General features: G+C 45.3%; 4 protein-coding genes across 4 annotated transcripts; 3 read left to right on the top strand and 1 right to left on the bottom strand.

Moving 5' to 3' along the window:
* Nucleotides 1-581: 581 nt before the first annotated feature.
* Nucleotides 582-3,885, top strand: klhl38b (kelch-like family member 38b; the record flags this gene model as incomplete). Its single annotated transcript, XM_084443749.1, has 5 exons — nucleotides 582-703; nucleotides 1,602-2,277; nucleotides 2,424-3,110; nucleotides 3,311-3,416; nucleotides 3,596-3,885. Exons 2-5 carry the CDS (start codon nucleotides 1,606-1,608, stop codon nucleotides 3,883-3,885), a joined length of 1,755 nt encoding a protein of 584 aa, XP_084299875.1. The 5' UTR covers nucleotides 582-703; nucleotides 1,602-1,605.
* A 4,390-nt stretch (nucleotides 3,886-8,275) lies between these two features.
* fbxo32 (F-box protein 32) lies at nucleotides 8,276-14,717 on the top strand. Its single transcript, XM_084445168.1, has 9 exons — nucleotides 8,276-8,484; nucleotides 9,010-9,125; nucleotides 9,259-9,308; nucleotides 9,444-9,536; nucleotides 11,508-11,601; nucleotides 12,109-12,293; nucleotides 12,481-12,663; nucleotides 13,147-13,290; nucleotides 13,478-14,717. The coding sequence occupies exons 1-9, from the start codon at nucleotides 8,372-8,374 to the stop codon at nucleotides 13,565-13,567; spliced, it is 1,068 nt and encodes a 355-aa protein (XP_084301294.1). The 5' UTR covers nucleotides 8,276-8,371; the 3' UTR covers nucleotides 13,568-14,717.
* Nucleotides 14,718-17,082: 2,365 nt separating this feature from the next.
* prelid3a (PRELI domain containing 3A) lies at nucleotides 17,083-19,423 on the bottom strand (the record flags this gene model as incomplete). Its single annotated transcript, XM_084445004.1, has 6 exons — nucleotides 19,318-19,423; nucleotides 18,726-18,894; nucleotides 18,247-18,336; nucleotides 18,002-18,072; nucleotides 17,521-17,623; nucleotides 17,083-17,154 (listed from the first exon to the last, which is right to left on the bottom strand). Exons 1-6 carry the CDS (start codon nucleotides 19,347-19,349, stop codon nucleotides 17,083-17,085), a joined length of 537 nt encoding a protein of 178 aa, XP_084301130.1. The 5' UTR covers nucleotides 19,350-19,423.
* Nucleotides 19,424-20,806: 1,383 nt separating this feature from the next.
* Nucleotides 20,807-25,148, top strand: elovl4a (ELOVL fatty acid elongase 4a; the record flags this gene model as incomplete). Its single annotated transcript, XM_084444027.1, has 6 exons — nucleotides 20,807-20,873; nucleotides 21,314-21,501; nucleotides 21,813-21,893; nucleotides 22,945-23,116; nucleotides 23,575-23,702; nucleotides 24,825-25,148. The coding sequence occupies 6 exons, from the start codon at nucleotides 20,807-20,809 to the stop codon at nucleotides 25,146-25,148; spliced, it is 960 nt and encodes a 319-aa protein (XP_084300153.1).
* Nucleotides 25,149-26,581: the final 1,433 nt, after the last annotated feature.

The following is a 26,581-nucleotide window of genomic DNA, read 5'->3' as shown; positions in this document are numbered from 1 at the left end:
AGAGGGATTCACTGAATGACAAGTTGGAGCAGCCCTAACAGACACGGTGTGGCGTGTTGTTGTTGTGACCCGACTGCTACACGCAGCTGTTCCCTGGCCTCAGCCCCGGCTATCAGCAATCTGTGTTTACCATGCTGCCACGGTAACACAAGCCAAGTCCTTGTCTGAGCTGCACCTGACCAGAGCCTCGAATAACATAACTGTGGGGTATCATCCCCTGGTCTGGCTGTCTGTAAACACTCTGGGACATGGTGGGGGGGGGGGGGGGGGGGGGGGTGGGGGCAGGGAGGACGGGGTTGGTCGGGGTGAGAGAATGAGTGGAAGCAGAGAGGAGTTGAGTAACTATAGAGAGGGGAGGGGAGAAAGAGGGTAGAAAGAGAGAGAGAGAGAGAGAGAGAGAGAGAAAGAGAGAGAGAGAGACAGAGAGTCACATGTGAGCCTGCTGGGGTGTTGCTAAAGAGTGCTCCTATTTTTAGGGCAGGAATGTACACAGAGGCCTCATGGAAACTGACCATAACAACAACATCACCACTGAATACATGTCTACAAACTCACAGCCCACTACTGAACTACCAGACATACGGTAGAGAACTTACACCAGAACACAGGGAAGGAAAATGCCTATAGACATTTTGGGTTGAATTCTGCTGATTGCCAAGCCAAAAGAAGGACACCTCTGGCCCACAAACAGTAGAGAGACAAGGTAAGGAGCAGCATGCATTAATGCACAGGTTTGACACAACGATGCACTTGTCTGCAGGGACCGTGAAGCACATGAGGTTTTTTGTCCAGAAAAATCAAATAAAATTCAAGATTGTGTTTAGATGCAGATAAAAAAAAGATCAATTAACAATTGAATCAAATTGACACATTGATGTTTTGTTGCTGATCTTTGGGACAACAAATCCAGTAACCTGGCTTCTGATATCATACTGTTGCTCTATGTCAAACCCATTACTAATATTAAAATATGACAAGTTTAGTACAATGTTCTGTGGCATTTCTAATGTAGAACTGAATGTTCATTCATTCATTCATTCATTCATGATTTGCTGTGTACATCATGGCCATGGGTAAACAACAAAGACAATTCACATAACATAGATCTTCCTACAAGACCTTAATTCCTCTTTATATAACTTTGATCATACTTTACAGTTACATATACCACAGCCGAATGTTAAACACTACCTTAAGCAGTAACAATGCCACATGTGACAATGGCGGTTTGACATACAATGATACAGGAATAGCAGATGTCTGTCATGATCCACTGTGATACTATATCTGTAGTTGTCTCTTGGGTGATCAGTCAGGCTTAAGCCAGGTTTGAGAATAGCACAGTTGGTTGTTGGTGTCTGACTCTCAAAGACATAACTACTGCTGGTGCAGCTGAGTTATGATACAATGAATTCTGGGCCGGGCTTTGGAGGAGGAGGTAACAGGACCTTGCAAATAGGTCGGCTTGCCTCTGAGGACATTCATAATATCGTTGTCTGCTTACTGTATTATTCGTTAGCTGTTGCTTGGGTATTTCAAGAGTGAACACGTAGCCTGGTCAACCAAAGCCTTGTGACTACTCATACCTCTACTGTCTTCAGCATCATGGAGGAGCCCCTAGAAGACCTGGAGATCTTCCACTACCAGGACCAGGAGCAGTCCTCCCAGCTCCTCCTGCAGCTCAACAGCCTGAGGCGGGAGAGGATCTTTACGGATGTGATCCTCCGCTCCTCCGACAACCAGGAGATCGCCTGCCACAGGAACGTCCTGGTCTCCAGCAGCCCCTACTTCAGGGCCATGTTCTGCAACAACTTCCGAGAGACCAACCAGACCAGGATCGACCTGAAGGGCGTCCCGTTCGCCATCCTGAGCTCCATCGTGGATTACGTCTACACAGGCCTCGCCAGCATCACCATGGAGGTGGTGCTGCCACTGATGCAGGCGGCGTCCATGCTGCAGTACGGCCGCCTGTTCGAGGCCTGCTCGGCGTTCCTCCAGGCACAGCTGAGCCCAGACAACTGCCTGAGCATGGTGCGTCTGTCGGAGATCCTCGACTGCGGCAGCCTGAGGGAGAAGGCCAAGGAGATGGCGGCAAGGAGATTTTCGGACGTGGTGGCGTCCGATGACCTGCGCGATCTCTCCCTGCCGGAGCTCATGGGCTACCTGGAGGACGACCGGCTGTGTGCTGAGGAGGAGCAGGTGTTCGAGACGCTCCTGGCTTGGATCCACCACGACCCGTTCTCACGTCGCGGAGCTATACACGACCTCTTCAAGAAGGTGATGTATGGTCTTCTCGCAAGTGTCATTTACAAAAATTCACAGTCTTTTTGTGTTTGTCGTCTTATTTCCGTCCGGTGATCACTTTGAGGTGTAGGTGAGGACAGAATGACTGGTTAAACTGATCACATGGAATTGATTTCCAGGTGCGTCTGCGCTACATCCACCCAACCTACCTATTCCAGTTTGTGGCCAGCGACCCGCTGATCCAGTCCTCCAGCCTCTGCTCCGAGGTCATCGAGTCCGTCCGCCGCCTCCTCTTTTCCGTCAGCCCCCGGTGTGCGGGCGACCTCAAGGCCCTGTGGGGGGTGCCGCGGCGCTATGCCTGTCAAGAGGCGCTGGTCCTGGTGGGGGGGAGGAAGAACAACGAGCAGACCTCCAGAGAGGCCCTCCTCTTCGACGAGCCGACCCAACGGTGGAGGTGGCTGGCCAAGCTGCCCGTCCGCCTCTACAAGGCCTCCTACGTCAGCATCCACAGCATTCTGTACGTGCTGGGAGGCATGACCATGAACACACCACCCAGCCAGGTCAGTAGCACCGTCTACATGCTCTCCCTGAAGACCAACGAGTGGCGGACGGCCGAGCCGATGCTGGCGCCGCGCTTTGCCCACCAGAGCGTCTCCTACCTGCACCTTATCTTCGTGCTGGGGGGCATCGGTCCAGACAGGCGGGTGTGTGACATGGTGCAGAGGTACAACAGCATGTTTAACCAGTGGGAGGCCATGGCCCCCATGCCTGAGGCCGTGTTACACCCGGCTGTGGCCGCCCACGACCAGAGGCTCTACATGTTCGGGGGAGAGGACGCCATGCAGAACCCTGTCAGGATGATACAGGTACTGTTTGATATTATTTACAGATCAGTTTCAATCGACTGATGGCTCAATTGTTAGCTAAATCAATGAATCAACCCACCAAACAATTAATAAACCAATAAACCAAATGATAAGTTCTTTACATAGTTCTTGTCATGCAAATTTAATTCTGGACATGGCAAAGAAAGTTATCTAAATTAAATGCTCCTTCTTTATTCTAGGTGTATCACATAGCCAGGAATTTGTGGTCCACAATTGAAACCAGAGTAGTGAAGAACGTGTGTGCTCCTGCTGCCGTCCTGGATGACAAGATTTACATTATTGGTGGTAGGTGGAGTGGTGTGTGTGTGTGTGTGTGTGTTTGTTTGTAATGGATGAGTCTGCTGGTTGAGAAAGACAACATGTTGTGAACGCTCAATATTAGCACTGCAAGCGATTTGCCCAACCACCTGAGCCACAATGGACCACAGCCTTTTCCTTAATGTATTTTTCTTGTCCTATCGTAGGTTACACCAGGAGAGTGTTAGCCTACGACAACAAAGCAAACCGGTTCATCAAGTGTGCCAACCTGAAGGAGCGCAGAATGCACCATTCCGCCACCGTCGTCAACAACAAACTCTATGTCACCGGGGGGCGCTACGTCAATGGACACGACGTTATAGAGGACACGGATAGTTTCGAGAGCTACGACCCAAAGTTGGACATGTGGTCCTCCAAAGGGATGCTCCCTTACAAACTCTTTGACCACGGCTCTCTGTCCATGATATCTGTCTCCAGCAAACAGAACCTTCCATGAAAGCTTATTTTTATCTCATATTTCATGGAAGACACAATGAACTGGAATTTGAAGTTGCTTGTGTAAAACGCAGGCTGCAAAAGCTATAATTGTATTGTCCTCTCGCACATTCTAAACATCCACCAGACAGGAATACAGAAAGTATTCCCAGCTTGTCTTAAAGGTCCCCTATTATGCTCCTTTTCAACAAGTTAATATGGGTTTCTGGGGTCCCCAAAACAAGTCTTAGATTTTTTGTTGTTGCTGAAAATACCACTAAGATAATGCATTCAAGCATTCCTCCATACCCCTCTTTTTCAGTCCTGTTCTAGACGGACTGTTTCTGTGTCTATAGCTTTAAATGCAAATTAGATACTGCTCCCCACCCCCACACTTTCAGTACCTCCAGAAGTTCAAACAATGCAAATGCAGCAGCATGTTTCTGGGCTGCGTTTCCCAGAGGCATCGTAGCGCTACGTTCATCGTAGCGCTACAATGAATGCCGTAGCTTACGATGAACATAGTGCTACGATGCCTCTGGGAAACGCAGCCCTGAATGGTAAATTAAGAATTGTTTTCAACTTTTTATTCCAGATGGGGGTCGGTATAATTGTAATAAGTCTCCTTCTGACATCAGAAAGGGAGACAAATCTGAATGGCTTGTTAAAGTACATATTTTTAGGATTTGTATGCCCACAAAAAACAGACTGGGTCTTCTTATTTCATAGTTCGTAGGCCAATCAGAGACACAAATGTATGTGAACGAGCACTTTATTCATAATAGGGGACCTTTAAATCTAATTTTGATTTTTATTGTTCATTTGGAATACATTGGTAGTGTTTTGTTGTGTATAATTCAATGTTACAGACAGGCTATAGGCCTACATGATATCCATCTGTTGTGCAACAAGCTTGAGCATGTCCCCATTGCTAATAGATAGTATTTGGATATCAGGGAGGTCTAGTCATGTAGAAAAACAAATCTTTCTAAGTCCATTCATAGCAGACAGCTATGCTGTTACTATGTTGGCTATCATTACTATAACACAGAGTGTGCGCCAACATGCATCCTTCCCTGTTGGGAAAGCTATTTAAAACATTCCGCTGAAGGGGCATTGACGAGATTGCCGATCATAGTGAGCATTTATAATAACGCAATTAGCAAAATGAAATCAACAGAATGTATCCTATGGACATGATCAGTGACTGGTATGCCTTCATTAGAGGGGTGATCTGTGTGCTTCACCACACAAACTGAAGCAAACCTTTTTAGTTGTCTCATTTTCTACGTTTGAGGCTCTAGTTTCTTGATTTGAATCGATTTCTGAGTTTTTGTTGATCAGTGTGATGTCGGACTCATGCCTTTGTATGTTTTTTAAGTAATAAAAAGCCAAATTGAGCACAAACAGTATGGCACTAAGTTACTGTAAAGCTCCAGCTTTCACGGCGGAGTCTGATTGGTGTTCAGTTTAATCCTGTGACCCCCAATGCAACCTGAGAAGCATTTACAGTACCTCCAACGTGAAGATGTATGATCTTGGTCACGCTCCACACATGTGCAAGACATGCTCAGGCCTGGTTCCATGAAAAAACATGAGACCACTGTCTCATGAGATCACTGTCATGAACATAGGAGATATCTCCCATTAGCATAAGGGGATACAATTTGTCTGACAGCAACACATCAATGCATACAGTATTCATACTGTACACACACACACACCACACACACACACACACCTTATGAGAGGCCAGGATCTGTAGGCATTATATCACAACCAATCTATTCATCTTCACAATCCTCACTGCTAATGGTATTAAGACTTGACACATGGCCAGTCCAGAAATATTAACATCCAGTATTCAATGCCACAATGCCATGGGAAACTAATCTCAAAACTAATTTGTATGAGGTAAACAACTGTGTGACACCCACATAGACTCAACTTACAGTACATTCATTTGAACACAGAACACACTGGGTGTTCTGGGAACTGGGAACACACTGCAGTTCTCATCTCTTCATCCAGCAAAATGGAAATTGAGAGAGAGAGAGAGACAGAGAGAGAGAGAGAGAGAGAGAGAGAGAGCATATGTTTACTCGTGTGTGTGTGCGTGTGTGTCACTGGAAACTATAGGTGATCTGATATTATTTTGGGAAACAAAAAAGGGGGGGAGAGATCACACCATGTGATGAGAGGGGCAACGAGCCCCAAAACCTGACCCCTCTTTCACAAGACAACCCTCTGAGAAAGATGATGAAACTGCTATGGAGAGACAGCAACAGGTGTGTTTGTGGCTGGACAACCTGTGTGTGTGTGTGTGCGCACCTCTGTTTGTGTCTGTCTATGTGTAACCCATACATATCGGCATGCCCTGGGTGGGATTTGAACCTGGGTCTCCTGTGGGAAAGACACCATTTTAACCGATCAGCAATACCTGTTTGCATTTTGGATGTAGATACTTTAGGTATGTTTAAGCTTCTTTAATAGTAATGTTATATCTCTGTATACTTGTTTCAAATATGATATTTCAAGGAATAGGCACAGGAATATATATAGGAAATCCCCTAGTAGCATTTGGAAGGCTACAGTGAGCAATGCACTATGCATAACTTGGGGAAAGTTATTTTTGGGAGAAGAACAAATGTCACATGTTGATCAGTGTTGTTATAAAGAAATGGAGGCTAATGCTTTCCCGACACCTGTTAAAATGTACAAGAATAAAAACATAAGATGCTATATGTGTTGGCTGTTATTCCACCAATGTGTTGGCAATGAGAAGGCAGAACAATGAGAGAATCGTTACACACAATAATCTTTGACCTGGTTTCTATTTCCATCTTAATTTATGAGTTTAATGATGTCTCTGTGTATGTAAACAGTTTGAGAGTGAGGTCATTCCTTCCCACCGCCACTGACCGCTTGTTGGGATTTTCCCAAACGGACTCCCCAAACGGCTCTCGACAGGCCCCAGGGAGCTGCTCGTCACAACACTCACAGAGAACTCTCACAGAAAACATGGCTGATTTAAATGTCTCATACTGATAGACCTTGATAGATGCCCAGCGACGTCCAACAACATAATATCATGTTTGTTTTCTTCTGGACTGTGCGTACCTTTAGCTTGTACCAGAACAATCCATTGGTCGTTCAAACATGAGACGGGCAGGCGCGATGGCGGGCATCTGCTCCGGGGCTCCAGTTACTTAGCATCTGGTGGTGGGTGGTGAGGCGCAGAGGAGCTCCTCTGCCCAGTGATCAGACACAAGCATGCCCGGTCATGCAGAAGCTACACTCACTGTCACATTGTCAGGACTAACAAGAGATACTCATCAGTGACTCATGGGCATAGCAAACATGCAAGCATAGGCTACGATGCCTCAACAGAGATTCATCCTGGATGATATTACCAGCAAGGCGGTTTGAAATAATATACAGAAGCATGTAGTAGGATGATTACAATGTATTGATTCATTAATTAAAACTATTCACCGTCAGCTTGGCTGTTGTAATTAAACACCCAGAAGCACGAGTAAGCTTTCCCCTCGTTGTTCACTAGGGGAGGGGCTATGGAAGTTGTAGGCCTATCTCTGATAAGACAATGGTTATTACAAAGGAAGGGCATTCAGTGACTGTGGTGCAGATTCAGTCCACTCACGTTCCTCACGGACTATCTCTCACTTCCATGTTCTTCCATTCTCTTTGTATATTTTGTGTAGCCTAGGCTACTTACAGTAAATTTAATTAGTCCCTGAGTGTGCCTTTTTGTTCCTTATTCCTCTAACACAACTATTTCCCCTTGGGGATCAATAAAGTAGGCTCACCTAATCTACTGTAGTCTATCTATAGCCTATAGGCTATTACCTAGCCTAATTCTTCAAATACTAGTGTAATTTTATGTAAAGTAGCCTAGGAGACCAAAGGCCCACACAACGCCCTTATCAATTATATTGACCTGTGGTTATGGTTTAAGCAAAATGTGTCTGACTCTGGGTTTCCACAATTAAATTAAACTCTTCAGCAGATTCCTGACAGGTCTCTATTTTTGACTTCAAGGGTGAAATGACAGTGGATTCTCAGAAATGAAGCACCAAGGGACGTTTCTAGGCTAGGCCTATTTACCAGATTAAATCAGTCAAAAATGTTTTGCTTGAGTGCAGTCCTCATGAGAAAATGGCAGAGTAAGGGATTGAAGAAGGTTAATGCTAAGCCAAGCGAGGTTTGCCCTCAAACAGCATAGGTGATAATATTCCGTGCGCAGTTTTGCAATCCTGATGATGATAAACAAAGCCACGTGTTGAGGGACAGTTTCCAAAGGGGGCGGGTCCGAAGTGTTTCCGGATACTTGCTAGGGAATATAAGAACAGCTGCGCACTCTACACATCAGACTAGACTTCAAAGACAACAAAGCAGTAGAGGGGACACGAACTGTTGAACAAAGAGCTACCTGCGACACAGTCGGAAGTGTTGAGTTTTCTAGACATTTTTGGCTGTAACTTTTGAACATGCCTTTTCTTGGACAGGATTGGAGATCGCCTGGTCAGAGCTGGGTGAAAACAGAGGAAGGGTGGAAAAAGACATCAAATGACGACAAAAACCACAATGTTTCAGACGAGAGGTCAGTGATGAGAATTCGGTGTGTGATCTGTCTTGGTTCAAATACAATGTGGCCTACATCACTAAGGGCACTAGGTTTAGTAGAGGAAAGTGCGTCATCACATCATGTTGAAGGAACTAAACGGAGCAGGAGGATGGCATCCCGAATCAACAACTCATATTCTGCTTTTATCATGTTGAGCATTCTGTTGACTCTGCTCTGACAATTCTGCCAAGGTTCGCGTTCTAATCAGCACGTAATCATCCACCTAAGTTTCCACCCCACAGAAGTGTCACTGTGTTATTGTTCATTGCATAAGCAGTGTTCCCTACTCAGTAATCATTGTGCTATAAATAACTGCACAAGTGATGGGATTAGTGGACATCTGTTGAGCTGTACCTTTCAAACTAATCTAGAGCCTAACACCTATAAGTCGTATATCTAATTTCTACATAATTAGCGTTGACCACAGTCCAATGTATTCAGTCAAACTAAAGAGAATTCTACAGGATATTCAGAGAAATAACTGCCTGGCATTTCCCCCAGCTACAGCAAAGTGGAGGAGGAGTGTTTCAAGGAGAATCTGTTGTTGGCCATAAGCTATGACATGGCAGCCAAGAAGAGGAAAAAGGATCTGATGAACAACAACACCAAGGTTCCCTGTAAGTTTGGATCCAGCACTACATTATTATTACAACATAACTTTAATGGTCCCATCCATTTTGCTATGGGAATTTAAGAAATTACTGTCATACAATTAGCATATTAAAGTACTGTCATGATGTTCTCTCCTAGATTTCCACAGAGAAAAATGGATCTATGTTCACAAAGGAAGCACCAAAGAGGTAATAATTTAAGATGAATGTTAAATATGAAATTAATTAATTATGATTAATTAATTAATTAATATTATTATTTATTAGTCTTTTCTGTACCAGGATGAGTGAATGGGAAATAACAACTTGTTGTTATGGTCCTAGCGTCATGGATACTGCACACTGGGAGAGGCCTTCAACCGCTTGGATTTCTGCAGCGCCATCAAGGACACCAGGCGATTTAATTATGTTGTCAGGGTGAGTTGTCTTCTTCCAGCCAGTGTTGGGTGGCGTCTCCAGCATGGGAGGGGTTAGTCAGGTTTATCAGAGATGCAGAAGGAGGGAGGGAGCAGTGACAGACAGTAGGGGAAGGGTTAAAGATGAGCCTCAGGGGGGCGTCTGCATGGCCCTTATCACCTGACTCCAGACTGGAGGCGCTGAGGTGTCTTTGACGCTCTTCAGCGTGTATGTGTGTGTGTGTGTGTTGATATAGAGAAAGAGTGCACCCCAGGGTTGTTGACATGAGCTCAGCTCCTCGCTGTGTGCCATGCTACAGACTGTTGCATCACTGTAGGATAGCTGAGTATACTACCTCGTTATCATTAAAGTTCAATAACATACCGTAGTGAGTACATGCAGACGTTTCTATCCAATGGGACATTAAGATAGATGTATCTCGGCAAGAATAGAACCCTCAACTATAGATGTGGCTAGCAGGAGCTTACCTTACAACCCAGGCCCTCCATACGGGTCTTCACAGGCACTCATGCAGTAAACGGAAGAGGCCATGTGACCAAGGGAAAGGTCACTGGGACTGAAGGGGATGAACACTGGAAGGTGTGATGGGAGTGAGCCAGCCAGCCAGTCAGTCAGTGTACTGGTCCGTGTTTCTTTCCAGATCGTTGACCTGTTCACAGGTCTGCTAGGGTCGGTGTGTAGGAATGGAACAACTGAATTGGGATTTGGTAGAGCTATACTCAGATCTGTCAGAGTGGAGGAGGGGACATGAGAGGGGGGGGGGGGGCGAGGATTAGGAATGGGACTCAGCCTTGCGGGACAGCTGTGCAGTCAGGTGAGACCCCAGGCCAGGCCTCGTGAAACTTGACCAGAGTGTCAAGTGACTCGTTCTCTCTCCCCTCACCTCAGACTCTGTACACCCCCCCCCACCCTTCCATCTTTCCTCTTCTCTCTCTCTCCCACCCCCCTCTCTCTGGGTCTGTGACTGATCACTAGTGGAATGGGTTTGGAGACTTGGCCCTTTTCATGTGGACTGGATGTGAAGTGCAGGCAGTGTTGGGGAGTGTTCGGGGCGGTCAGAGGAACAACGGGAGCTGTAACAGTAGGCTGGACACGCCGCCCCCGCGTCACACCTCCCCTGGTCTGGTCTGCTGACGCAGGCGAAGGTTCACTTAACCTCCTCTCAGTTACACCGATCGGGTTCCAGCGCTGTCAGTCACACGCTGGTACCGCGATGCCACACAGGAACCCCGAACCACACGGAAAACTTGTGCGCTGTGTTGCTATGTCCTCTACAGTGCATGGGTGGAAAACTGTGAGCCAAGTGGAAGTTCAGCGCTGGCCCGGCGGGCTAAAAGTAGACACACAATGTCCTGTCCTGCCACTCCAGCTCGCGGAACGTGATAGGAGAGGGGTGCGGGAAGTGAGGGAGAGAGGGAAGGTGGGAAGAGGAGTATAGAAGGGGGCAGAGAGGGAGGGAGGGAGAGGCCTGGTGTTGTCATTGTGAGGGGGGTCACATGGTGAGGTTTGAGCAGGGGGGAGAGTGTTTCTCCATGATGTCACTGGCCGTGTTGTCACATGCCAGGCGTATCCGCCTGGGTCCTAGGTGCTCAGGGCTCACGCTGTCACACGCACACTCACTGGGGGTACAAAGTCCCCCCAACCCTGTTAACCTAACCTGTCCCTTCCCGACCTAAAGGTTGTCTAAAACGTTCCTAGTAGCTTCTGTTGTGAAGCACACTCACACCAAGCAGAGGGATGCTGGGCCTGTCAAGAATGTTGTGCCTCCTAGTCTGTGTGCTTCTCCAGGGACTTCTAGCCAGGTGGAGCAGTTCCAAACGTCTAGCTAGCGATCTTTTGATGGAGCGTTCTGTTTAGAACAGAGCCCAGCTCGACAGAGCAGCATAACAAGTTGTAACTAATGGTGGAACGGAGTCTGGCAGTCTGATATTTATGTCTCTCTCTCTCTCTCTCCCTCGCTCTCTCCCGTAGTTGCTGGAACTTATTGCCAAGTCCCAGCTCCCCTCACTGAGTGGAGTGGCTCAGAAAAATTACATGAACATTCTGGAGAGAGTCGTGCAGAAAGGTGAGCATTCTCTCCGTTCATCGCTCTCTTTCTTCTCTTTATTTATTTCTCTCTTTCCATCTCCTTCATCCTTTCTCTCCCTCACACTAGTCATAAGTCTCTCCATTAAAACATCCTTGTAGCATGTGGACCATGTTTTTTTCAACCCAACCTGAAAGAGAGCAGCCCTCTGTGGCCTGGGTAGAGCATTAACTCGCTAATGATAGACCATGATAACAGATTAAACTCATTTTGGCTAGCAGGACCAATGGTCCTTGACTCTAGGGACACTAGGAAAGTGTAATGGCCCCTGTCCACTTCAAGAGCTAGGGTACATTAGAGCTCTCAGTGGTCTTGGTAGCGTGAAGCAACTTCATGTACAAGTAGCCTACACACTCTGGACAGGATTCAATTGCAGGGCCAACCTCAACTCAACGTTTATTGTCTGCAACAGTGGATGGCCTTGACCTGTACTAATGTCATTGACTTATTATCTGACCTTTTGCCCCCCTCCCCTCCCATTTCCAGTTCTGGATGACCAGCAGAACGTGCGTCCAATCAAGGAGCTGCTCCAGAGCCTCTATTTGTCCTTGTGCAGCTTGGTGCAGGACATGGGCAAGTCTGTCCTGGTGGGCAACATCAACATCTGGGTCTATCGTATGGAGAACATCCTGCAGTGGCACCAGCAGCTGGACAACATCCAGATCAACAGGGTAGGCACTGGTCAGGAACATCCAGATCGTGACCAGTCCTGGGTCCATTTACCATAGATAGATATTACAATGTCCAAAAGAAAAAGACAGACCTCAGGTAGACAGATCAACAAAATGTAGGATTCTGGCGAAACTTGGTAAACACTCCTAAGATCATACATGTAAACGTGTGCCCCTCTCCCCTCAGCCTGCGTCCAGTGGGATGACCCTCCTCGACCTGCCCGCCAGCCTGCAGCTCAACATCATGCAGCGTCTGTCGGACGGCCGGGACCTGGTCAGCTTGGGGCAGGTGTGTCCAGACCTGGGGACCCTCACCGAAGACCGCCTGCTGTGGAGGAGGCTCTGTCAGCACCACTTCACAGACAGACAGGTAAGCGGGTGTGTGAGCTCACACACACACACACACACACACACACACACACACACACACACTAGCACTAGTCATTACCACACACACACACACACACACACACACAAACTAGACACACATTCCCCATGACACTCTGAGACACAAGGGTGCTATTCATGTATTATTAGTGGACGGTGAGAATGACTACCGATCCGACCACATGAACGGCACATGTGCTAACATTATTCCAGAGCTTTATTTAAACCAGTTCCTCCAACTCGCAAACCCAGTCCAAACCAGTTGACTGTAAATGGTTTCCTATGTGATCCAACCTGTGTGATTTAGCGATAACAATTACCGAACAGGTCAGCAACTCAGACCTTGTTCATGGAGGCATGACAGGAGTCAGACTGTGATCCAATACAGTTAGTTACAAGTTACGCATTTATCAGAGGCCCTTATCCAGAGGGAAGCTCATATTGAATCTGTCTGCTGTCCTCACAGATCCGCAAGCGCCTGATGGTGTCAGACAAGGGCCAGCTTGAGTGGAAGAAGATGTACTTCAAGCTGTGCAGGTGCTACCCTCACAGAGAGCAGTACAGTGACACCCTACACTTCTGCACACACTGCCACATCCTCTTCTGGAAGGTACGACGTGCCACCTCTCCCTTTCTCCTTCTCACTGTCGCTCTTTTCTTTTTCTTTGTGTCCCTAACTCAGTTTCTCACTGTTCCCTCTCTGTCTCTTGTTGACGAGAGCTACAGGGTATTCAAAGTTTATTCAGACTTGTATGTAAAACATAATCCTGTTTAACTCTCTCTCTCTCTCTCTTCAGGACACAAACCACCCCTGCACAGCCAACAACCCAGAGAGCTGCACCGTGTCTGTCTCTCCACAGGAGTTCATCAACCTCTTCAAGTTCTGAGAGGCCTTCAGGCAGACAGAACCTGACTGTACATAGTGTACATACTATATCATTGATAGTACAATGACTCCTCGGGACTGCTTTAGACTGGGGGGAGGCAGGCAGGCAGCAGGGGAATGATGTAACTGAGTTTCTGCTCGAAGAGCAGAGTATTCTGGGAGCTTTCCAGCTGGAAACAAGTTAATGTGATAAGAGAAGGAGAGAGGGAGAAAAGAAGCAGCATGAGAACAGGGAATGAAGCAGAACAAAGGTTCCCTCAAGCTGATAAAACAGCTTGGTTTGGTTTCAATTCACGGGCATCTACGTTAAGACCGTTCGAATTTAAATACTTTTTCTTTGCTGAACATAATCTTTAAGGATTTGATTTGTTTCTGTTTTCAATAAGATAATAGTTGGAAGATACATTAATTTTTTTTAATGTTTGAAAAATGTTGTGACTTACTTGAATGCAAGCCAAAGCTATTTAAGAATTTAGGAATCTTTTGTGGGTGCTCTGAGAAAGTTTGCAATAATGCCCTCTTTGGTTTGTCATAGGGACTGTTCATGATTGAAAATGAAAAGATTAAGAATGTTGGATTTTTCCAGTAGGTTCATGGAAGATTAGTGATATTCCGTCCTGGAATGACATCTTGTGATATCTTTTCTAAAGAACTTTTTCCTTTTTTTCACTTTTATACGGTTTATATTTGTTTTTGTATGAACGTGTTCATGTGCTTGTGTAGTTGTAGGGGTTACAGCAGTATTTTAGTGAATACAGTATTGTAAAAGATTGAGGAGAAATCCATAATAATAATAATAATAACCATGGTGTGCCTTTATAAGATAGTACTGGTTAAAAACTGATGTGGGATACTCCACAGGCCTCTTATGTGTTCATGTTGTCTTTGTGACAAGCGCTTCATTGGCAAAACCTTGAGATGGTACTTTACGTTTTGAAACAACAGAAAAAACAGCTTTAATAACTTGAATGATACAAAGATATTATTTTATGGACACCTGCATGCTTACCTTTATACCCAGAATATTTTGTCATATTTATTGTTTCTGACAAACAGACCTGTGTTAGTGGGTATAGGAACCATGGATCTACTTCTTCAATGATGCAATCTGGCCTCAAACCCTACCTCACTCCCAGAGGCAGTGAACAGGGAAGGGCACGCTGTGCAATAGTAATGTGGTACATGTTCAGTTTAATTAATAAATACATTTGAAAAATAAAACTTCATTGTGAAATTGTCCAATATTTGTCACGCCATATTTCTGGGATGTGAATTCATAGCCATATTTGGGTAACACATTAATAGTAGTTTGGTAGTAGTAGTAGCAGTTAATGTTGTCTTCTTTCACTATGCCATTACCTATTCTCAAACCTCTACTCAAAATGTAACCTGTCAATTTGGAGCTTATCTACTGGAGATTCAAGCAGGTCTCTTTTATATAGATCATACATCACAGTCATATTGTGTACACTACAGTTGATTGAGCCCTAGTAATGAGCTTTACAATGCTCAGTAATGTTTTACTCACAGCTCAATGGTTCCATCTGCTGGAGGGTTGAATGCAAAACCACAAAATAAAATAAACTAGTTATTTTATTCTCCCATTCTCCCATTTTTATATAATAAATATATTATTAGAATTCAATTCAAGACATGCTTGTTTACCACATACAGCAGAGATACAGGCGATGTGATGGTTTTAAAACAGAAATGTGTCTTTGTCTGTCCCACTTAACAGCCCTGCACAGAACATCCCTGTACAGTCCAGGAGAGACTCGCCCACACTGGCAGGGGGGTTTCCTACTTTCCACAATAAAAGTGGCACAATTATTTGTCCATAAAATATTTTAGTGCCCTGTAGTAAACAACAGCTCGTAAGTTATTAGTTGTCATTTTTTTCCATCAATCTCTCCCATTAAAACTTAAGTTATAAAGCCGAGTAAATGGTTTCTGTTGTCAGGGCCAGGACAGAGCTATGATGCACTAAGCACCATGGTTACACAACAGTTTGGTGCATTCAACCAACCCGAGAACCCACATTCACGCAGTGTGTTCCTGTTAGGTTGCGTTTGAAAGCTTAACATGGCTGACATAAAACTCACCAAAAAACAAAAACAAATGTAAAATAACTCACACAATTAATGAGTGATAAGGATACAATAGGAATTTCTATAAATATTATTTAGCACATAAAATCAAACTTTGGAATGAAGTGCATGTTTTTAAATCGCTGAGGTAAACACCGCAGCATTTCCTGTTTCAGACAATATCACCCTCATAGTCAGGGTGGGGTTCCTTCTCTCCAATGAGACTTTGGAAGCATTTCTGACTGGTAAAGGCATAATCATCATTCTTTGGAACTTGAGTTGAGTCCCTATATACAAAGCCTACAGTTATGATATGAGCCTACTGTACATCTAAGGCCTGGTAAATTAAGTAAAACCAAACTTGAGCGCTGCTGTCAGTCTTGTTGGTCAGGCTACATCTAAGGCCGCTAATATACAATCATTTGTACCCTCATATTCCTAAGCTATTCACATGCAAACACTTGTGTGTGCAGTCTTTCGAAGTAAGCCTCTCTCGGTTGAAGCAGGAAACACTAGCATTTCACCTGTTGATGATTAGGCAATATCATACCCCGACTTCACGACACACCACAGATCCATTTCTGGGACCAGTACAATCAAGATTTCTAATGTTGGGAGTTATGCATTATATGCATGAAGCATGCAGATCTGAAAGCTGTCTATAGTATCGAGGATTCTAATGCATCTTTACAGAGTCTGGCTGGGCAATGGGCGTGGATAATAACCCAGGTGCCTGCTGTAAACCATTGTAGTGTGATAGTCAGCGAACAGCTCATGTGAGGACCCTCAGAGGGCAGAGAGACATGGTGGTCCACTGGGTCGTGATCCAGGGCCGAGGGTGAGCAGTCTGAGTTCACAGCGCAGAGTTGAGTACCGGCCAGGAGGTGGTGGTGTGGTGTGGAAGCCAGATGGGTCCTCCTGGTCAGGTGAGGGCGGACGCAGATGTCCAGCTGCCATACAGCGGGAGAGAGGTGTGGTCCCTGGTGAAGTACCGTGGTCCTCACGGCACCCTTGAGGTTCCGCAGGCAGACATACAGTAACGCATGTGTTATGATGAAGTGCAGGGAGACAGCACAGACACACACACACACACACACACACACACACAATTTGCATAGAAACAGCATCACTGAGAAAAGAAGGAGAGGATGGAAGTAGAGAAGAGGAGGAACAAGAGGAGAGAGAAGAGAGAGGAGGAGAGAGAGAGAGAGAGTAGGATGAACAGGAGCAGGAGAGCAGAGGAGAGAGAGAGTCAAAGGATTAGAGAGGAGGAAGAGAGAGGAGGAGAAAGTAGAAGATCTGGAGGAGGCAGAGAGAGAGGAGCAAAAGGCAAAGAGTAAGAGGAACAGAAGGACAACAAGGAGGAAAGAGAGAGGAGGAGGAGGTGGAGAGTAGGAGAGGGTGGAGACGAGTGGTGTAGTTACCAGGGTTAGTAGAGGTCACACAGAGGAATGTTCTCCCTCTCAGAGTTCTTAATGATCCACTCAATAGCATCCCAACCCTACAGTCACACATGCAGGAGGAGAGGAGGGAAGGAGAGGTTGTAGACAGAGACACTGCAGCACGCATACACACTAGTGGTGTAGTCCAGAACCAAGAACCCCTTTGAATCTTTCTAAACCAGCGTACACAGACTAAATCTCTGTCCGGGACACCAGGTCTGGAGGATCTGAAGCCATGCCAAGCCACACAGAGATAGATATGTGAGTGTGCCATTGTAGGAAGCTACAATACATGACTTAGAGATCACAGGAAAAAAAAGATGGAAAGAAGGAAATTCTACATGCTGAAACCGCGACAGAAAGTCAACATTGTTGGTTCATCAGACTTCCATTCACTGGTGTGTGAAGTGGGGGTGTTTGTTTACCTTCCTGGCGTTGGCCGACATCCTCATGGCCATCAGGCCCTCCAGGTAGCTACTCAGACTGACCCCCTTAACTGTGATGATGGCTTCCTGGGTCAGAACGGTGCTGGAGAGAAAGAGGGATGTGTGTGAGAATGAGAGAGGTGTGTGAGAGTAAGATAGAGGGGTGTGTGTGTATGTGAATGTTTGTGTGTGTGTGTGTGTGTGTGTGTGAGGGAGAGAGAAGGAGAGAGAGAGAGAGAGAGAGAGAGAGAGAGAAAAAAGAGAGAGGTGTGTGTGTGCGTGCGCATTTGTATGTGTATGTTTGTGTGGATGAAATGAGTTTGTTCAAGATAAATTCACAAAGATAAATGCACCGCACTACTGTATAACTACTGTATATCTAGTGTACAAAATAGTTGTGAGTGTGTTATGAACATGTGATAAACATGTCACTAAAAGTTGTAAAAAATAAATAAAAAGGTTGTCATGAAGCTATACTTACACCTCAGGGTTGTCTGGGTGAGGTCTGTAAAGCAGTCGTTCATCAACAGACACTAGGTTTGTCAGAGTTATCTAAAATAACACAAACACACTTGACTTTCCTTCTGTTCTCGGTAGTAACATAGTATTGCAGCCTGTTATCAAGACAATTCATTTGTAGTTATTCATATAAATAGGCAGACAAAAGTTGATCAAATGAAGCACAATGTTGATGTCAAAACATTGGAAGGTGAGCCACTGACTCACATTAGTAGAGCAGAGCTCCATCTTCTTCTCCTCTGGATCCACTATGGAGTGCTCCTTCACGTAGGTGAGGGTCTGGCTAGTCCCCAGTATCTGCAGGACGAAGTTAGGCCATGCCCACAATGACAAGGAACATAAAAAGAAGGAAGCTTCAGATATGTTGTGTTTGTCAGACTGTGGGCCTACAACAGAACTAGTGTAACCAAGCTGAATTGGTTAAATTCACTCCTCATTATTAATGCCACCCATACCAAACTATCATATCACTAGCTTTTCAGTGGCATAGCTGGTAGCAGTGCTTATGAGAGGTGGTCACGTGTGTTCGTAGGTCAGAGGACACGAATTCAAACCCAGTGTGGGCGGGTGGAAGCGATACGCAGTGACACCTGTGACACTAGGACAGGTCTGAGACTTTGTGGCCAGGAGGAGCGTTGGTATCATGCCACACTAGGCCAGGTCTACCTATAGAACTGCGGACGAACCGTTCGTACGATGCTCGGGATGCCCCACTCGGTGCTGAGCAGCCGGTGGCTGTGGAGACGTCCGTCTGCATCCAACCTCCTGTCCAGCACGTCCACGCCCACCACGCTGGGGTTCATGGGGTTGGGGTACTTCCTCATCGCAGCCTTGATCACTGTCTCCCACGGGTAGCTGCAGGGGACAAACCACACCATTTCACATTGTATAGTGTAATATCTAATATAACGATGTTCTGAACTTGGTGTCCCTGTTGCTATTTAGTCGCGGAGCAGACGGAAATTGAGGTTACTTGCCTAGGCTACTGTACTACTACTAACATAGCCTAGTTCCATTCAGTGAGTCTGAACATACGGTTGGTATTTTGGATATCCAAAGGGGAACTTTCAAATTACAAATACAGGTGTCTCCCCGCCTACAACAGATCTAAACTTCAGCCTCCCCAACATGACTATGACTGAACACAACACACACATTTAATAGAATAGACCATAATCTACAATACAGTTGCTATGACAGCATTTCTTATTTTCAAAAACGCAGTCATCGGATGACCTAGCCTAGAATAACGAAATGCCCACAAACAGCAAAGCCAACCTGAAAACATGTTCCGTGCTCCAGATCTTCATTCTAGAGGCTGCTTTTGACCTTAAACGTTATATAATGTCTACATCCAAAAATGTTTCACCTAACAGCCCGTTTCCCAGGCTATAGGCCTACACTCATCGTGATGGAGCAACCAGACATCGAAGCGACCGTGGCCGACATTAGGACAGTCCGTAGCCTTGCCTTTACGTGTTTGCTCGCATTTCAGTTCTGCGTAAAGGCTGCGCAACATAACCATAAATACACCCCACAGCTCACACACAAAACGGTAAGTCCGTGACACGGTGCAACGTATAGATCACAAAAAAATAATTCCGGTAAAAATGCCGGCACAGCGTAGTCCAGTTACTGCATCCGTTTTGGTCAGTGCGCATGCGCGTACTCCCATCTCAGCCTCACAGCAGAGCCGTAGTGAGGCAGAATACTGGTCACTCTATAAGGAATTCATAAAATCGTGGGATAAAAAAATTGCCTTTTATTTGAGTGTATTAACGCTCGTAATAACATAGTCTTAAACCATTCTCAATAATTAACAGTACGGGATATTTCATTTGCATGACCTTGCACTGAATGTCACTATAGAAGGATTATTATCTCCCGATACGGTAAGATAAACAGCATCTCATTCCATGGAATGGAAATTTCAGCACATCTCACCTTTTTTTCCCTTTAATGTAATTGTGCTCATTTCGTTTCTTTTGTGGGGCCTATCCGTGCATTGAAGGGATATGGGCTGGCTAATATAAAAAATACCACCGTTTATGATGTATGGGCCAGAGAAGCCTATGGCTATGCTGCAAAATGCAAATCAGACACCAAAGTGTACTTCATAAAATTTACAAAAATACATGAAATTGTTTTATTTTGCTACAGTGGTAGTCTAATCTTTATCACAATTGCGCGGAATTTATTCACAGAAGATTATGCCGCGCGTGTGACAGATGCTGCTGCACCGCTTATCCAGGGCGAGGGGGGGGGGGGATTCGATTTTAGGATCATTAAATCCGATTGTATTATATATGCATTGGAGGGTCTAGGTCTGCTTGGCACTTAACAATACAATGACCTATTTTGATGTAAAGTGGACCTATGGGCCTATCTACACCTCTGAACGCAGGTCCATCATCAGTATCGCATCGGCCAAAAAAAATTGTAAAAAAATGCTGACATGCTCCCCAGTCTTGAGGAGCGGGCCGAGAACCATTCATCCGTCCGGAGCCACGGCTCACTCATATGTTCCAGCTGGCCTAGATACCTATAGCCTATAGGCTACATCTGGCCCTGCATGGTGAAAGTCCACAGTTTAGGCCTTATAGTCTGAATACGATTTTACTGTATGACGAACCTCAAGACCCAAGTGATTCCAACACACAACCACCATACATATAGGCTATTATTCTGTTGGAATGATCAATGAATAGCTATATCCTCAACTGACTGACCTCTTCTCATATTTGTCTGCAGGATATTCACCACAGAGATGGAGATTGTCACACACCTCATAAATGACACTATAGAATTCTACAAATGGGGCCTAACCATTGCAGGTGATCACATCTGGTGTTCTGTGGTTTGTCAGAAGTGTGTGTATGTGTGTGTGTGTGTGTGCATGTGCATGTGTGTGTGTGAGAGAGAAGGAGAGAGAGAGAGAGAGAGAGAGAGAGTGGGTGTGTGTGTGTGTGTGTGAGAGAGAGAGAGAGAGAGAGAGAGAGAGTGTTGTATGAGTTTGTAATAGAGTGAGGGAGAAAGATTGAGTGTGAAAGAGAGGGAGAGAGAGAGTATGTGTGTACAATATTTGTGTGTGTGTGTGAGAGAGAGAGAGAAAGAAAGAAAGAAAGAAAGAAAGAAAGAAAGAAAGAAAGAAAGAAAGAAAGAAAGAAAGAAAGAAAGAAAGAAAGAAAGAAAGAAAGAAAGAGAGTGCAAGCAAGAGAGAATCTGTTGTGTGAAGAGTTCCTGCTGCTGACAAGTGTGTTCTGTGCTGCGTCAGACAAGCGAGTGGAGAAATGGCCGCTGATGGACAATCCGCTCCCCACCTTGGCCATCAGCTCGTCCTACCTGCTCTTCCTGTGGCTGGGACCCAAGTACATGAAGAACCGTGAGCCCTTCCAGCTCAAGAAGACCCTCATTGCCTACAACTTCAGCATGGTCTTCTTCAACTTCTTCATCTGTAAAGAGGTGTGCTCTTCTTCAGCCTCAGTGTTCACTGAGCATCTCAGCCCAGGATCAGGGCTTCCATTTATCCAAAAGTGGTGTACATTAAGTCTAACCGATCCCAGATGGGCACTCCTTCTGTACTATGAGATTAAAATTGGAATCTCAAGGGGATTAACTGTATAAATAATTAAAGGAGGATCAATGAATACAAACCTTGCTATGCCGTAAACAGACTAATTAATATTCTCTTCCACCCACTAGGCCACGTCTATCTTTATTCCAGTCCGTCTGCTCTCTCAGTTTAGATCAGTTGTGATCTGCTCCGTTTGCAGCTCTTCATGGCAGCGCGGGCGGCAGGCTACAGTTACATCTGCCAGCCAGTGGACTACTCCGATGACCCCAATGAAGTCAGGGTGAGTGTTTGTAACAGAGGGGGCTCAGTGACAGCCCCTTCATAAACACTGTAACCCATGAATATAATAGACATTGTATTTATCCATATTTCCCGCATGAAGAGTAGCCTTGCCTGGGTGCTGAAGAGCTGTGCTTGCTACTGTAGTGAATGCTTAGGCTTTATCCGAGTGGGCTAGTACAGTCTTGTGACAAGCAGGGGACCCAGGTTTGAACCCTGGAGGATTACTGGGCCATTCTAGCCTCATGGTCCAATCAGTGACCACAAGGATGAAATGAGATGCAGTTTCCTAAGGTAGAGACATGTAGAAACATGATCAGATGCCATTTATCTGAGCTAACATCAGAATGGGGGGGTGGGATTTAGTTTCTCGTTGCTACTGTTCCATGACGTGAACAGCTGAAACATCAGCCTCTAGTTAGAGTGACGTGAACAGCTGAAATGTCAGCCTCTAGTTAGAGTGACGTGAACACCTGAAATGTCAGCCTCTAGTTAGAGTGACGTGAACACCTGACACATCAGCCTTTAGTTAGAGTGACGTGAACACCTGACACATCAGCCTCTAGTTAAAGTAGAGGCTGTGAGGTGAGAGATCCTGATGACAATTTAGAGTTCAGGGCATCAGGGAAGTTACGTTGCACTTCGGCCTAGCTGTCGTCAATCAATCAATCAATCAATCAATCAATCAATCAATCAATCAATCAATCAATCAATCAATCAATCAATCAATCAATCAATCAATCAATCAATCAAAGCTTTATTTGTATAGCGCATTTCATATCCAGAGGCAACACAATGCGCTTTACAGAGAACAAGGGAGGTGGGCATACGTCCCACCCCTACATATTCCAAAGGAGTAGATCTAACTGCACAATCAAAGGAAATATTTTAACAAGTTCTTGTTTGAACTATTTTTAAGCACAAAATATTCCTGTACAGTGTGATATAGGCCTACGATTATAGATGTAACAGGAGCAACTTCATGGAGGCCACCTCTTTGAGTTCCTGTCATTCTCTCACCCCTCTTTCTCTTGGTTTCTTCCCCATAACAGATAGCAGCAGCACTGTGGTGGTACTTTGTGTCCAAGGGGGTGGAGTACCTGGACACAGTCTTCTTCATCCTCAGGAAGAAGTTCAACCAGGTCAGCTTCCTGCATGTCTACCACCACTGCACCATGTTCACGCTGTGGTGGATCGGCATCAAGTGGGTGGCCGGAGGACAGTGTGAGTACAGCACCTTTTCAGCACTTCCTGGGTTAACGCTGAGAGGGTATTAAACCTGGAAAACACATAAAAAGATACGGATGGGGCTAAGGTTGCAACATTCCGGGAATTTATGGGAATGAATGTGAATTAACGGGAATAAACTGGAAATTTATGGGAATGAACTCTGTTTTCCAGTTCATTCCAGTTAATTCCCATTAATTAATTCCCATTAATTCCTATGGGAGGTTTGTGAATATTCCTGAATTTTGAAACCCTAGGGCTACCAAAAAAAAGAAGATAACATACATATGACCATTAAAGGGTCTAGCTAGCTGGGGCGGTGTGGCTCTGTGATCAACTCTGGATGAAGGCTTTAAGGTGATTTGTAGGTAATGACTGTATTTTATGTAATGGACTGTTTTATTCAGTTTCCGCTACTGACCTGCGCGTGTTCTCCGGGTTTTCCCCTCTGGCAGCGTTCTTTGGCGCCCACATGAACGCAGCCATCCATGTGCTGATGTACCTGTACTACGGCCTGGCCTCCTGCGGACCCAAGATCCAGAAATACCTGTGGTGGAAGAAGTACCTCACCATCATCCAGATGGTATGAGATCTGCTGTTTAATGTCCATAGATACACTATAGATGTGTTCTATATCTATGCTAAATTCACTCCTCAGTTGAGATAACTATTTGTTTATCTGGATCCTTAGGTGTTGTATAACTAGCAGCCATTCTTCCACGTCCACACAAAACACAAATTAATGTTAGTGTAACTGAGTTGAATTGGTTAAACTCATCGAATAGTAAGCTTTCTGGTGGTGTAGCTGGCTTAAGCAGTGTACGAAATGTGGTCAAGTGTGTTTGTAAGTCAGGAGGACCTGAGATCCAACCCAGTGAGGGAGGAAGCCATACTGACGAGCTACACAGTGACATCTGTTTATGTAAAATTCTAGCTTTTATGTTGGCCATACAGTGATACCTGCAGGAATTTACACAAACCATGTGCTTTAGATCCAGTTATAACCATACAGTATTCCAGTTATTATCTCAGTTGATGTTCTCACCAGACCCTGTGTGTCTGATCCAGTTATACACTATTATACAACAGCTAGTTCCAACCGCACATTGTGAGTGGCCAAGAGGCATTCGGAGGCATGTCAATAACCACAGTATACCAACGTGTAAATCACTGGTAAAAGTATCACTCCGCTTTGATACATTGTATCACAAGGTGATAGGATTGTGAGCAATAAACATAAAGTATTAAAGCTCTGCTTTGCATTGTGCCTATGCAGAGCACAGCCGGTGGCAATCACCACGATAAAGCACTCCTTCTCATGTGCTATTGCTTAAATCTAACTAATCTTGACGTTATTATGAGCCAGCTGATTTAATGTTCTCTCGCCTCTTCTGTTGATGTTGTTGAACTCAATGTAACTATATCTGCACCAGAACTGGATCAAAATACTATTTGAAATCCGTTCATTTAGTTTATCTGTGCTTGATTGTTCTCGCCTGGCACAATGAAACCAATGGACTGTTCCCTCCCCAAAAACACACTTCAGCCAGACTCAAGCAAACGCTAAAGTAATTGAAATTACATGAAATAGTATTTGACCTATCTGGTCTGTACCATGACTCTTATATTCCATGTATTCACTACTCCTATTTTCACATATATTTCACCTATGGACTCACACTTATATATTCTGCGTGTGCCTCAGATCCAGTTCCATGTGACCATCGGCCACACGGCCCTGTCTCTCTACATGGACTGTGACTTCCCCCACTGGATGCACTACGCCCTCATCTGCTACGCCGTCACCTTCATCGTGCTCTTCGGGAACTTCTACTACCAGACCTACCGCCGCCTGCCCCGCCGCGACCGCGACGCCTCCTCCAAGGCCGCCAAGGCCCTGTCCAACGGCTCCGTCAACGGGATCAGCAGGGCGGCCAACGGGGCCGTGGCGGCCGGGAAGGCGGAGGAGAAACCGGAGAGGCAGGAGAACGGGAGGAGGAAGAGGAAAGGCAGGGCCAAGCGTGACTAGACAGAGAAAGCCAGAGATGGAGAGAGGAGGAGAGGAGGGCGATGTAGGGCGGCGGTGACAGCACTGGCTGTGGATGACTGCAGGATGACTACAGACTCAGGGGAGGTGGAGATGAAGGGATGAAGGGAGGTGTGGTATTACAGTATACGCCGTGGCCTGAGCTGGCATGGAGGGACGATGGGGCGATGGAGACTGATCTGTGTGTGTGTGGGGGGGGGGGGGGGGGGGGGGGCTGGAGAAGCAGGAGCATGGTGTGTGTGTCTGTGTGTGTGTGTGTGTGTGTGTGTGTGAGAGAGAGAGAGAGAGAGAGAGCGAGAGAGAGAGAGAGAGAGCAAGGTGTTTGGGTGAAAGTGTCTATACAGCCAATACAAAAAACACAACATTCAAACAACTAATACAACATACAGTAACATACAGTACAGCTAAGAGAACATCGTTTCTGATATGGAGAACATCAAAGTGCTTTGCCTCATGCAGTGGAACAACTTGATTGGACCCTGAAAGTGCAAACCATACCCATTTGCCATGCCAGACAAGATTCAATTAGGCACACCCAATATTGTTGAGAGAAAATAAACATTATTTTGACCCAATAGGTGAGTGTGGTGGTAGAGACAGAAGCACACACACACACACACACACACACACACACACACACACACACACACACACACACACACACGCACACGCACACACACACACACACACACACACAAGCACACCACACACTCACAACAATATTAACATTCAGTGGCCCATCATGTCAGTTTCTCTTTGGGCTTTGCTTTCATTAAAGTAATGTTGTATGGCTTTTTGTAGAATATATCATAATAATGTGTATGATGTCCATACTTCTGTGTTTGTGTTATGTTATGTTATGTTACGTTTTGCCTATTCTAATTGATGCCATGAGCAGAAAGTGAGAGAGAGAGAGAGAGAGAGAGAGAGAGAGAGAGAGAGAGAGAAAGATAGGAGAGCAGAGTCAAGAGTTTACATGTTCCCGCAGCTGTTCACCATATGTGTAATCACCATACACAAAGACACTGGAGAAATGTGGCAGTTGTATTAGAAAAAGGTTTAGCTGTTGACAAGTCTGAATAAACATATCATAGGAAGATTATAGGTTTGAGGGCACACATTTTACTGTAGGTAAGACATATCTGAGATCATGAAAATGCATCACTAGTTTGACTGGTTTTGTTTCATCTGTTGTCCTATGAATGTCTTTTATTGTCTGGAACAGTGACATTTAAATGTATAACATGCTTAATTAAATTATTACCATTTTGGGATATACTAATACACGGGAATCTTGTTAGTAATGTTTTGCAACGCTTTGCTTTCTAAAGTCCCTGTTTGCCTTTCAAGTGACGTCTCACTGCTTGTCCTGCTCTGTGGAATTGTTGTGTGCCGAACAAAACCGATGTTGCTGA

This window comes from Borostomias antarcticus (assembly GCF_949987555.1).
Source record: "Borostomias antarcticus genome assembly, chromosome: 10".
Lineage (NCBI taxonomy): Eukaryota > Metazoa > Chordata > Actinopteri > Stomiiformes > Stomiidae > Borostomias > Borostomias antarcticus.
Note: the sequence above shows the minus strand (reverse complement) of the source record. Positions and strands in the feature narration are given on the sequence as shown.